The sequence below is a fragment of the Oryctolagus cuniculus genome, chromosome 4, assembly GCF_964237555.1.
Source record: "Oryctolagus cuniculus chromosome 4, mOryCun1.1, whole genome shotgun sequence".
Lineage (NCBI taxonomy): Eukaryota > Metazoa > Chordata > Mammalia > Lagomorpha > Leporidae > Oryctolagus > Oryctolagus cuniculus.
The window spans coordinates 85,893,395-85,906,603 of NC_091435.1; the positions used below are offsets into that span (position 1 = coordinate 85,893,395).

The window sequence follows — 13,209 nt, forward strand, 5'->3', positions numbered from 1 at the left end:
AGTGGTATTACAGTCTCCACCAGACTGAGCAGAGCAGCTCCTAGAGTAACACTAAGAGGGGGAGTTTGCTTGGCCTTCCTGGGGTACCTCTGGTCAACTCAAGGTATTCCAGTGCTGTTACCAGTAGCACCCCATTCAGATAACAGAGATCTTACAGTAGCCCTGTAAGGTGAGTATTATCATTATACAATTTTATGGATGACAAACTGAGGAATGAAGAAATCAAATAACTTCCTGAAGCTCATATATCCAGAAAGTGGCTAATCTCTAAACTTAAAATGTCCTGGTGTAGAGACCATGCTTTTAACGAGGTACTCCACCACCTCTCCACATTAGCCAGTATCCCCGGTGTGAAGTGCATCTGCGACACTGTGGGATATAGTTGCGGAACTGAAGCCATAAACTTCAGGGGGTGGTTTCTATTCTGTCCCAGGTTTTCTTTGGGAGAAGGAAGTTTGTCTTGATTATACATTCATTAGAGGTGAGACACTTATCTTGTTCATATCCATAGTGTCTTCCAGAGTCTTTTTTTCAATATTTTTATTTAACTTTTATTTAATAAATATAAATTTCCAAAGTACAGTTTATGAATTACAATGGCTTCCCCCCAATAAGTTCTTTTTTAATTTAATAAATGTGAATTTACAAAGTACAACTTTTGTATTGTTGTGGCTCCCCCCCCCCCAACTTCCCTCCCTCCCGCGGCCCTCCCCTCTCCCACTCCCTCTCCCATCCTGCCCTTCATCGACTTTCATTTTCAATCACCTTCATATACAGAAGATCAACTTAGTATACACTAAGCAAGGATTTCAACAGGCTGCACTCACACAACCGCACAAGGTTTAGGGTATTGTTCGACTAGTAGTGTTGTTTTTAAGTTTCATAGTAAAACACATTAAGGACAGAGATCCTACATGGGGAGCCTGTACTCAGTGACTCACGTTGTTGATTTAACAATTGGCACTCTTATTTATGACGTCAGCAATCACCCGAGACTCTTGCTATGAGCTGTCTAGGCAATGGAAGCCCCTTGAGTTCACCAACTCTGAACTTGTTTAGTCAAGGCCATATCATAGTGGAGGTTCCTTCCTCCCTTCAGAGAAAGGCGCCTCCCTCCTTGATGGGCTATTCCTTCTGCTGGGGTCTTGTTCACCAGGATCTTTCATTTAGATTGCTTTTTGCCACCGTGTCATGGCTTCCCATGCCTGTGAGACTCTCATGGACCTTTTAGCCAGATCTGAATGTCCCAAGGGTTGATTCTGAGGCAGGAGTGCTGTTTTGAGCATTTGCCATTCTATGAGTCTGCTGTGTGTCCTGCTTCCCCCACAGGATCATACTCTCCCTTTTAATTCTATCCTTCATTGTTTGCTTACACTGGTCTTATTTGTGAAATCTCTTTGACACTTACCCTATCTTTTTGATCAGTTGTGTATTTATACTTATCACTTTACCAAGTGCACTGGCATTGGTACCTGCTTCCTTGGTAAGATTGAGCTGAAATCCCCTGGCACATTTCTAGTTCCACCATTGGAGGTAAGTCCGAGTGAGCATGTGCTGACCTATATATCTCCTCCCTCTCTTATTCCCACTCCTATGTTTAACAGAGATCACTTTTTTGTTAATTTTAAACACCTAAGAATGATTGTGCATTGATTACAGAGTTCAACCAGTGGTCTTATGTAGAACAAACAGAGCAACAACAACAACAACAGCAAAAATACTAAAAGGAATAAAATAGTAAGTTGTTCCTCAACAGTCTAGATAAGGGGTGATCATGTCATTGTCTCTCATAGTGTCCATTTCACTTCAATGGGTATCATTTTAGATGCTCATTTAGTTGCCATCGATCAGAGAGAACATATGATATTTGTCCCTTTTGGACTGGTTTATTTCACTCAGCATGATGTTTTCCAGCTTCCTCCATTTTGTTGTGAATGCCTGGATTTCGTTGTTTTTTACTGCTGTATAGTGTTCCATAGAGTACATATCCCATAGTTTCTTTATCCAATCATCCGTTGATGGACATTTAGGTTGATTCCATGTCCTAGCTATTGTGAATTGAGCTGCAAAAAATATTGAGGTGCAAATGGCTCTTTTTTTCTCCCCTTTAATTCCATTTGGGTATATTCCAAGGAGTGGAATGGCTGGGTCCTGTGGTAGTGCTATATTCAGGTTTCTGAGGTCCAGAGTCTAACAACAACCCCTGATGGAATGTAGCAGGTACTTAGTAGCATGAGTTGAAGTAAACCAGTCTCCATGGGTTTTCCCTCTTGATGCAATTTTTTTTTTTGTATCTAAACAGGGGAGGAGCGTGGGAACCCATAGCTCCACACCAAACTCCCAAAGGCAAGTTGGCTGCTAATGTCTTTGTGGTCAAATTCTTTCACCAAACCCTGATTCCAAAGTCAAGGACTGGTTCTAGCCCCTCCTGCTAATGAGACTGCTGCTTCTAACAAAGGGGATAATGTCATGATCATCATCTAGCCTTCTGTCTGCTGTCTTGTGATCATGTCTGCTGTAGCTGTGAATCAAATGCTGGACTTAGTGGCTGACAGAACTTGGAGTGTGTGGCCTTGGACAAGCTTAGCCTTGTCTTAGCTCAGTCCCATCATTTATGGAGCTAGGGTAATATTATCTCATTTCAGGAATAATATAGGAATAGGGATGATTAGGAGACCAAGTCAGGTGATGCATCTGAACATTAGCACAGGGCTTGCCCCTAGGGTAGGTGGATACACAAATTACATAAACTGTGTTTCCCAGTTAGATCACAACCTGCAAGGGATCATCCCTTACACTTCTTGCCCAAGAATCCTTCTCCAGTCTGTCCGTCAGTCACCCTGTCCTCTTGTCACTCTCATCAACTTCTTCATTTCCTGGACCCAGTTCCATCACTAAAGTAAGTTTTGCTCATTAATTGTTTATTATGCTTAACCAACATCTGGAGTCATTTTGATTCTGTCCCAGGAAGTATTTGGCTACCGGACTCAAGGCTGCCGACAAGCCCTCTGTCTTGCTGGATCCGTCTTATCATTTGGAATTCTCCCCTTGGTGTTTTACTGGAGACCGGCTTGGCACGTGTGGGCAAACTGTGTCCCATGTTCCTTGCAAGAAGCAGACGTCGTGTTGCTGAGGACAACAGTAAGTGCATACCTGGTTTTGTAGCCAGTGGCCTTTTCTCTGGGACACTGTGTTGTGGGGTGGATGGAGGAGATGTGCACAAGGCAGGTGGTAAGCAGAGGCTTCAATCTTAGCTTCCTACACGGCTTTGCACCTATCAAGAATTCCATACTAGGGGTACAGTGGGATTTGATTGAGAAATCTTATTTGAAAGGGTATTCCTTTTAAAATCGTAAGTTTTGTGAATATCAGAGAACAACCAAATTGTAGCTAAAAATAATAAACAGTATGAAATTATTCTATAGGCTACACAACATTCATACTCACTCTTCCCCCCAGATTCTGACACATCTACATTTATCTCCCCCAACCCAAACTGAAGTGACCCTAGGTGGGGGAGGAGAGGTGGAGATGGGGAGTATTTCTCTGAGGGGAATGGTGTTTTGCCCTTCTGACCTGAAAGAGACACAGTTATTGATGTGATTGTGTTGCATTCTGCAGCTATTCCAGGGTAACAATGCATCCATCTTTCCCTAAGATCATGATTGCTGTCTAGGAATTCAAGGCCTTGGCATTGTGAGTGTGTATTTGTTCCAATACTGCTTCTTCCTGACGCTCATGACACTTCGTGTGCATTGTTCCTTCATAGCTGTTAGTTCTGCCAGGAAAGTAATCTTCTACCTTGCTAACTGCTGCTTGCCTAGTTCCTGTGTGTGGTGGCGATCCCATTAGCATCATGCAGTGGATGGATTGAAATGGGCATTCCTGTTCAAGAGAATGAATGGACAGTGTCATGGAGACACCTTTTGACTGACAGTTACTAAGTGCTCTTGTCAAGGAATGACAAGAAAGTACTTACTTTTATTTTTATTCATTTTACTTATTTGTATGTGGCAGGGACGCTACTACTTAAGTCATCAACTGCTGTCTCCCAAGGTGCACGTTAGCAGGAATCTGGAATTGGAAGCAGAGCTGGGACTTGAATCCAGGCACTGCAACGTGGGATGTGGGTGTCCTAAGTGGTGTCTTAACCATTGCACAAAAAGCTTGCCCAACAATATTCTTGATAAATCAACATCTATTGGGAGTTCAGCTTCTTTTATATGTAATAATCCCTGGAGATAAATATTCTATTTGATGCAATAAGAGGGGAGGCTAGCAACAAACCTTATTACTGTCTACACACAAATAAAGCAAACTGCATTTCAATCTGAAATCTAACAGAGCTGGGGCTCAGCATCAGTGAAACAGAAATTGGATGAGGTTTTCCTTTGTGATGATTTACTCCACTGGGACCAGCTCTGGCCATCGTTTCTTGATCCTGGTGCCTCCGGTCCTATCTATTTCACATCCCAGCTTAGCTGACCTGTGAACCATGATACAGGGGAGAGTTGAGGGGCCTCCTCAACTATAATTTAACTGGAACATCTTGGAAAATAAACCTTGAGATTTTAAGAAAGCGAGAGATGAGAGTGGAGTAAGAGCAAGTCATTCTGATGATGTTAGGCGGGAGTGGCACTCTCTTGATACCTCAGATCACGCTTCATGAGGGCTCCCAGCATATGCGTGAGATAGGAGTGCCTGGCACTCACAGGTGAAATGTCTTCATTGGAGGGGTGAGGAATGTGGATCTGGGGAGGTGATACCATCTTCCTGAGCTCATATATGGGTAAGGGCCTAACCAAGACTAGGTCCTATGCATTTTGGCTCTTGGTCCTAGGCTCTACCCATTGAATTGTACTTAGGTGAGTGGTTCCCAAACCTCAGCTGGCATAAAAATAATCTAGAGAGTCTACAAAGGGAATTCTGGGCCCCCTTCTAATCTACTGGATTTGGATTGGAGTGCAACAATATGCATGTTAAGTAGGTTCTTAGGTGATGCTAATGGTTCTGGTAAGAGGCTACCCCTGGGAAAAAATCTGGTGTCAGTGGCCGTCTCTCCCACTGATGAGTCCACATGTGCACTGGGTCCTAGGGAGATGATCAGACACCTGCACACTAGATTTATGGCTCAGTCACTGTGTGTAGGTCTATGGTGTCAGGAAGGACTAATCTAGATTTAGCAAAGTGATGTAAGTGGCCTCTGTGTCGCAGCCTGAGTGTCTTGCTGGGGCAAGGGAAGAGAAGTATGTCTTTTGGAATTCGGAGAGGGGAAAATGTATTTTCAGAAGGCTGCCATCTTCGGGAACCTCATAGATCAACTCCTCCACATGAACTTAGAGACCCATGAGATTCCTATGTTTTGGCATGAAAGGAATTGAAGTCTATGCAGCAGGTACTTAGATCTTTTCCAAATGGTTCTTCTGAGTCTGTGCTTTTGCTTCAGCAGAAACAGAACCTGAGAAACAAGAAGGGTTCTGCCTTCCAGAGAGCCTTCAAAGCTTCCTCCCACCTGAGAATGGCTGGTGACTGAACCATGCTCTCGGGGCTTGCAGAGTGGGACACAGTCAGGAATAAGAGGAAATAGGCAAGGAAGTGGGAACAGAAAGGAGGGAGATGGGAGAACTGGAGAGGGAAATAGTAAAAGGAAAATGAAGAGAGAGGGAAAAAGAAAAATCAACTAAGAGTAACAAATTTAAGAAGTGTAGCATAGAGGGGGATGGTGCACTTGGTAATTTGGAGTCCATTGTTTTGACTTGTAGTGCTAGTATTTTGTATTGGTTCCCTAAGTTTTCAGGATCTCGATTTCTTCACTTGTAAAATGCAACTGGTAAAGCACTTGTTCTTTTGTGGACTGGTGTGAGGATGAAGCAAGATAACTTGTGTAAAAGCCATTAGCAAGCTGTGACATGTGTTATCACAGGTCACATGGAAAGTATGTGTGTGTGTGTTATGGCCCAAGCGACTCCAAGGACTTTCTGTACAGAAGAGCTTGCTATACACAGACAATTCCATGTCTCATGGCCCTGCTCTTCTGGATGCTGTGCCCTTCCCTCCTCACCCAGCAGGCCTGGCCTGCCCTTCCAGGACCCCAGCATGGGGGGAGGTGTCCTGTGACCAGGAATACCAGTCTTCATCCACACCAAGACAAATGATTCTCCTGGTTGCATGTGCTCAGCTTTGCAGCTGGACGTATATGGGAATGACTCAAAAAGTACTATGCCTCCAAGCTGCATCCCTCATTGGGCTTCTTTCTTTGCCTCTTTGAAAGTCTATTAAGTTCTCCCCACCTTTCACGGCCTATACCTCACTAATCAGAGCAATCTAAAACAGCTTCAATCTTGCCTTTTTCTTCTTGATTTCAACTTTAATTTTTAATTACCTACTCTGATGTGTCATATTAAATGGATTTGCTATGCCAGAGACTTTCCAAACAAATGAGGCTCCAAATTAGTTTTTATGCAATTAGACAGGAATTCAATTATTTCAAACATTCATACTAAGACTAAGGGAAAAATAAGCTTTAGGTACCAATAGTTTAAAAGTTTGTTGATAGTTTTTTTTGCATTAAAATAACACCTTAAAAAGATTTTATTTGAATTATGTTAAAATAGCTATAGTGTAATGACTTCCCATTAAGAAGGGCTGGATGACTCCTATCTGAAATGCTGTCTACCCGTTCTTGGTGTTTATCATCAATCTCATGCTAGTAGGATCACAGATCACGATCACAGCTGCTGATTCCATATCCCTTCTTATTAAAAGATAGAGTAAAATAAAAGAAAAAGAGTCCACGATGTACTCACCAAAACCCTTTCAGTACACAATTTCTTTTCAGTTCTCTTTTATTGAGAACCTCTAGAGATTTTTATATCTTTCCAAAAGGTAAGAGTAATTACAGTCTCATTTTGTAATTTTTAAAGTGGCATTTTATTCATTATTCATCTACTTTTGAATTCTAACCAATATCTGCAACGATGCCATATTTCTATGCAAATAACATGATTTACATTCATTGGCCGTCTGAATTCAGTGCTCCTGATGATTTCCATAGTTTCCGTCTTTATTATAATTACAAACACATTTTTCCTGCACTATCGTTGTATGTTATATACTGTCAAAGATCCAGGATGTTCAGAGCAGAGTGTTGATTAGTTTTGAGGCCTGACCCAAGGCACTTAATTTTGATGTATTTACAGAGGTGGGGAGGGGGCATTTCCCCTTTGATTTCAATTAAAGATGTCAAGGCTCTGGCCTTTAGTTAAAAAAACTGAATAACTCTGCCAATCAGCCATGCAAATGGCGTCCTGAAGTCTGCCAGCCCACCAGGGTTCGCGGCAGCCCTTGGCCTTTGTGTTGAGGCGATCTGCTTCCTCCACCCCCTCCTCCTCTGCAGCGGGTCTCTCCCCACACCAGCACCAGCGTCTACAGAAGCAGACACCTTGTGTTGTCCATGTTCTTATCCATAACAGCATCATGTGTCTTCTGAAATTCCTGCTCCCCTTCATTTGTTCATATTTATATTCATTCATTCAGTATTTACCAGGCACTGGGGATAGAGACATGAGCAAAACAGGAGGTAATCCCTGTCCTTACAAGGTGACATTCTAGGGAGGAGCCCATGTGCACACACGCGCGCACACACACACACATTCTCTCTAGAGTAGATGTGCAAGGCAGGCACTGTATCTCTACTTACTAAAGCCTCCTCATTCCTCAGCCCTGTTTCACCTACTCTATTGCATCTTTGTTGGTTGATTCTCTGTCCCAATTCTGGAGGGAGTTAGTCATGTGCTCTGTGTTCTTTCAGCTCCACTTTTGTTTCTGACTGCTGCAGTTTTGCTGTCTGCCTTCTATTAAAATGCTATACATTTAGCAGTTTATACTATAGCATGTCAGCGATTATTTCATTTAATGCTCATAGAAATCCTGGAAAATGGGAGCTATCATCTCCATTTTGCAGATGAGGAAACAGAGTGAATAATTGACTTTGCAAATTTGGAAATTTTGGAAACAAGATTTCTCTTTGCCATCCCACTTCCCTTCATAAATTTGATGAACACAGGCTATAAGCCAGCCACAGTGCTAGCTCATGGGCAGCTGTGTGTGTCAAGGGAGAGTGTAATGATTAATAAAATAGGGTACATGGAGTCCACCACATGCTACGCAAGTGCAAAAATCCCATTATTTTTAAAATTTATTTATTTCAATTTTATTTGAAAGATAGAGGAACACACTGAAATTTTTGATCTCACTTCCAAAATATCTGCAATAGCCTGGTGTAGGCCAGGCCAAAGCCAGGAGCCTGGAACTCAGTCTGCCTCTCCCATGTTGGTAGCAGGAATCTAAGTACCTGGTTGCCTCCTAGGGTGCACATTAGTAGGAAACGGATCAGAAACAAAGGAACTGGGATTTGAACCAGGCACCTTGATATGGGATGTGAGTTTCCCAACCCGCATCTGATCTACTATTCCAAATGCCCACTCCCAAGTCCAACTCTTGAAGTACTGATCAGGAAAGATTCATGATATGGTAGATGGATAAAAGAGATTTCGATGAGTCAAGAAAGAAAAGTTTTTCTAGCTCCAAAGGATATGTGTTAAATGGTGATAGTGGCTGGTGGGCATGGGCACATGGAGAGTGGTCCAGGTAAAGGGAATTTTACAAAGAACTTGAACCCAAGTCCTTCTGATTCTCTGAGTCCTGAATTTTTCATTATGCTGAATTCCTTTTTGCAGTTTTTTCTTCTGTTAAGTTATAAGCTTTTGGAAGATGGGACCATGGTTTACTTTTCATCCGCTATATCACTTAGCATGTGCTCACAGTAGGTACTCAGTATTTATTTAATTCAATGAAATAAGATGAATTTCTTTGGTAACACTGGTCTCATGGTTTTTAGCAGCACTTTTTTTTATAGACACTAAAGTGAAAGCCACAGTAGAGAAAGTAGGAGAAGCCAGTGTTGCTTCTTTTAGGTATGTGTCCCCTCTTCCGACTTTGGTCCTTTCACCTCCCATTCAACCTGTTTTTTAATTTGATATTCAGCCAGACATCCTGGATATTCTGTGAGCTGATCTCTGAGAAATGGCTGTGTCTTAAGACAAATCATTTTGAAGACATTGTCCTTTGTAGCATACTGACATTTATAGTGTGGCTTAAATAGTTCCATGCATGTCATCTCACTTGGTTCTTACCGGTAGAGATTATTCCCCTTTCACCCATATTACAGATGGAAGCGAAGTTAAGCAAAATGCTGAAGACCCCATACCTGTAAGCAGTAGAAGCAAAGCTTACACTGAAAGGTGGACTTGAGTATGAACTATAATCTGTGTTCCCTGACAAGCAACTGGCTCTACAGTGCCAGCCCTGTGAAATGGCTAAAGATGAGTCTGGAGCCTGGCTGCCTACTCCGCACAACATGCTTATCTGTTAGGACTTCCACAACAGACTATCACAGACCGGCACAAACAACAGAAATGCTCAGTTCTAGACTTCGGACATCCAAGGTTAAGGTGTGGACGGGGTCGGTTCTGATGAGGCCTCTCCTTGGTGTGCATTGACGGCCTTCTCAGTACAGCCTTGCACGGCCTGTCCATTGTGGGCTTGCGCTTCTAACCTCTCTTCTTCAGCTTCTGTGGACATGATTCCTATCAGATTACAGCACCACCCGGTGACCTCAATCTTCCTCACCCTCTGAAGGCTCCATCTCCAAATATATTGGAGGGCAGTGCTTTGGCAAATGAATTTTGGGTTACATAATTCAGTCTATAACAGACCAGTTACTGAACCCCACTTTGCCCCCATTGCCACTTTTGTTAAGTGAGCCTAACAGTAGCATCTGCTGCCTGGAGAGGACTAAATGAGGTGAAAGGTGTGTTAGACACTGGGATGGAAACTCGGCTGCCATGCAGGCATTGCATGAGCATTGGTTAACTTCTTACTATGCATGGCATCTCCAAGTGTTTCAGACAAGGAACCAGCTAATCTGCTGCTCCCTCCTCACTCAGAAAACAATTCCAAAAAAAGGCCCAATTTCTTCAAAATGTACGCTGAGTTGCTTTAAATTTCCTTTTTTCAAACAACAAATCTTTGCTGTATGACTTCACTGCTTTGCCCTGCCCTGCATTTTTGGTCAATATGTCACAGGAGTATTGAGACTATTGAGTGTAAGATTTTTTCCAGTGCTTAGAATTTTCTCTTTATCTCTTCTAACTAAGTTCTACATTCTAGCCAATGTTAACTTTTTCTAACTAAGCAATATTGGGAATATGAGGTCAAGATGTCGAGAACATCAATGGGTCTGGCCGAGAGGGAGGGAGAGAGAAAGAGAGAGAGAAGATGCTAACATATAAAAAGAATAGTGTTTTGTCAAAGTTACAGTGTTTTAGAAGAGCCTGAGAAATATGTTATTATTGCTTTGGTGGCAGTCCTCTAAATCCTTCACCTTAGCTGGAGTTCAGGCTTTTAGTGTTGCAATGTATCCATCTCCAAGCGAAAAGCACTCATTTTCTGATGTCTCTTTGGAACTGTGTAATAAGTTCTTTTTTTTTTAATGCAAGCTCATTTTTTTTGTGTAGTGAACTCCCACACAGGAGTCACAGCTTTGGTCTGAACTTGAAGTGACCATTACACTGCTTTTAAATTCCCAGGGATGAGATCTTGTAGAGAAAGTTGGCATGAGATAATTCACGCCAGCGAAATACAAACGTTAGCCTGACATTTCCAGGTTCAGAAAGTGCAAGTCCACAGGAAATAAAAAAATGCTAAGGTCTCTCCCTCTCTTTTTCTGTCTGGGTCAAACATATGTCCTCTGTGTATATTCAACTTTTGAAACCCATTATTGGATTATTTTAAAACCTACTGTTTTAGAATTCAAGGGCTGACCTGGTGATTTCTCTTGATACAGAGAAGGTAAAACCTGTCCCGTGAGACTTGAGATGTGAACAGTCCAGATTTGCCAGGCAAACTGTTTGACTTATTTGTATTTAAACCAACTATTTGAAATGGGAGGTCCACTGGTGCATGTAAGTATTTTACAAATCATGAAGTGCTTGAATGATGCAGGAAACAGACTAAAGTGGAAAAAAAATAGATGGTAAAAGAGCCTAAACTTTTCTTGAAGGAAAAATAAGTTCCAGAGAGATCTCAGTAACCACATCTGTAAAAAGTAAGGCAAGGCATCATATGCCAACTAGCATTTGTTGCACCCTTGTTAGAGGGCAGACCTGGGACCAGGTGCATCGTTTTATCAAATCCTTTGCGCATCCATGAAATGTGGTGTTATTATACTACCCACTCCCTGAATAAAGAAAGCTGGGCTCAGAGGCTTCCAAGAACAGCCCCTGTTCTTTCTTTAATGGCCAATGGCAAACTGAAAACTGAGAGCAGCTGGTGATAACACTTAAATAGGTCACTACCTATTGACATACTTTCCTTCCATGTATTTGCTTTTTTCCCCTTAGAATCTTCAACAGGGTTCAAAACAAGAGACAAGTCAGTGTCACTACAATACTCTAAGAAAAATGACTCTATCGTTTATTTTGCTTATAGAATTCTATTTTTGCATTATATAGAATTATGAATACTTGAACTTGGGGCTTACAATGAGAGGAAAAAACTTAAATGCAATAGACAGAAAATAAAGCACCTTTGATTTAGTGATGCTATAAGTGGTAAGGGATCTTCAAAAAGCTCATGGAAACTACATGTTATGGAAAAACTATGCATGAATTTTGAAATTTTTTCATAAAACAAACAACTTTTAATTCTGTTTTTTTTTTTCCCATGAATTTTTTTTTGACAGGCAGAGTTAGACAGTGAGAGAGAGAGAGACAGAGAGAAAGGTCTTCCTTCCGTTGGTTCACCCCCAAGTGGCCACCACCGCCGGCGCTGTGCTGATCCGAAGCCAGGAGCCACGTGCTTCCTCCTGGTCTTCTATGCATGTGCAGGGCTCAAGCACTTGGGCCATCCTCCACTGCCTTCCTGAGCTGCAGCAGAGAGTTGGATTGGAAGAGGAGCAAACAGGACAGAACCAGTGCCCCAACCGGGACTAGAACCCGGGGTACCAGTGCCGCAGGCGGAGGATTAGCCTAGTGAGCTGCGGTGCCAGCCATTCCCCATGAACTTTTAAAATTGCCTTCATATAAGTTTGTAGGTGTAGAGATGAAGCTTCCTTTTAATGGTCACTCAGACTAAGCACACAGCTGAAGCATTAAATTAAGATTTGCCTTTTTACAAAACAATTATTTACTGTTTTAACCATGTAAGAGGGAGGGATGAGAGAGAGAGAGAGAGAGATTGACAGAGAGAGATTGACAGAGAGAGAGAGATTGAGAGAGAGTGAGAGAGCACTCTCATCTACTGGTTTATTCTCCAAATGTTCACATCATGTGGGCTGCACCAGCCTGAAGCTGGGAGCCAGGAACTCAATCCAGGTCTCCTACCTGGGTGGCAGAGACCCAGTCAATCACCTGCTGACTCCCATGATTTGCATCATCAGGAAGATGGAATACAGTTGGAACTCAAATCCAGCTATCCTAGCAAGCATTTTAAGCACCAAACACCTGCCCCAATCTTGACCTTGAAGAAGTTGTGCATTCCACTGGTCTACCTTGCTTTCCCCTCTTTAGCTATTATAGTCAGAAGATCTGTTAGCTGTCACACAGGGCCAGGGGGTGACAGCTTGATTTAGGGAATCAGAATCTGTATTGCCAAGGCAGCAGAGATTGTGATAAACTGGCTGTTTTTTTTTTCTACACAGCTCAGATGTTTATGATTTTCAAACACAAGCTATATACATACACCCATACCATGTGCTACTTGTTGAAACAAAGATGAAAGAGCCAAGTCTTACAGTAGGAAGACCTGACCCAGGTCCTCATTCTGTCCCTACTGATCAGACCAGACTTACTTGAACAGTTCTTAACTTTGCTGATGGTCAGTTTTCTCATCTGCAAAATGAAGATGATAATAATAATGACTTTGAAGAATTGTGAGGCAAAAACAAGGTAACTAATACATAAAGATTTTATAAATTTCTAAGTAATCAGATGAAAATTTATAGTTAGTGTTATTTTAATTCACTTATTCACTTAAGGGGATCAAGAATAGCTGTCTTCTTAATTATCTTTACTTGGTCCCCTGAGGTCTCTGGTCTTGATGGATATTTTATCATTTGTGTTTCCATTTACCTATAAATAATGTGCTTTT

At 42.0% G+C, this 13,209-nt stretch overlaps 1 protein-coding gene across 6 annotated transcripts in view; it reads left to right on the forward strand.

The window, feature by feature from the left end:
* The window catches only part of ATP13A4 (ATPase 13A4), a 182,925-nt gene that overhangs the window by 68,389 nt on the left and 101,327 nt on the right, over positions 1–13,209 (forward strand). For 4 of the 6 annotated variants that reach the window (XM_070072346.1, XM_070072347.1, XM_070072348.1 and 1 more), the window contains one exon: positions 2,968–3,141. The exons of 1 other annotated variant lie outside the window; for it this stretch is intronic. In XM_070072346.1, the coding sequence (XP_069928447.1) occupies positions 2,968–3,141 (174 nt within the window). Of the gene's footprint in view, positions 1–2,802; positions 2,900–2,967; positions 3,142–13,209 lie in introns of those variants that run through there. One more of the 6 variants, XM_070072351.1, reaches the window with a different exon arrangement.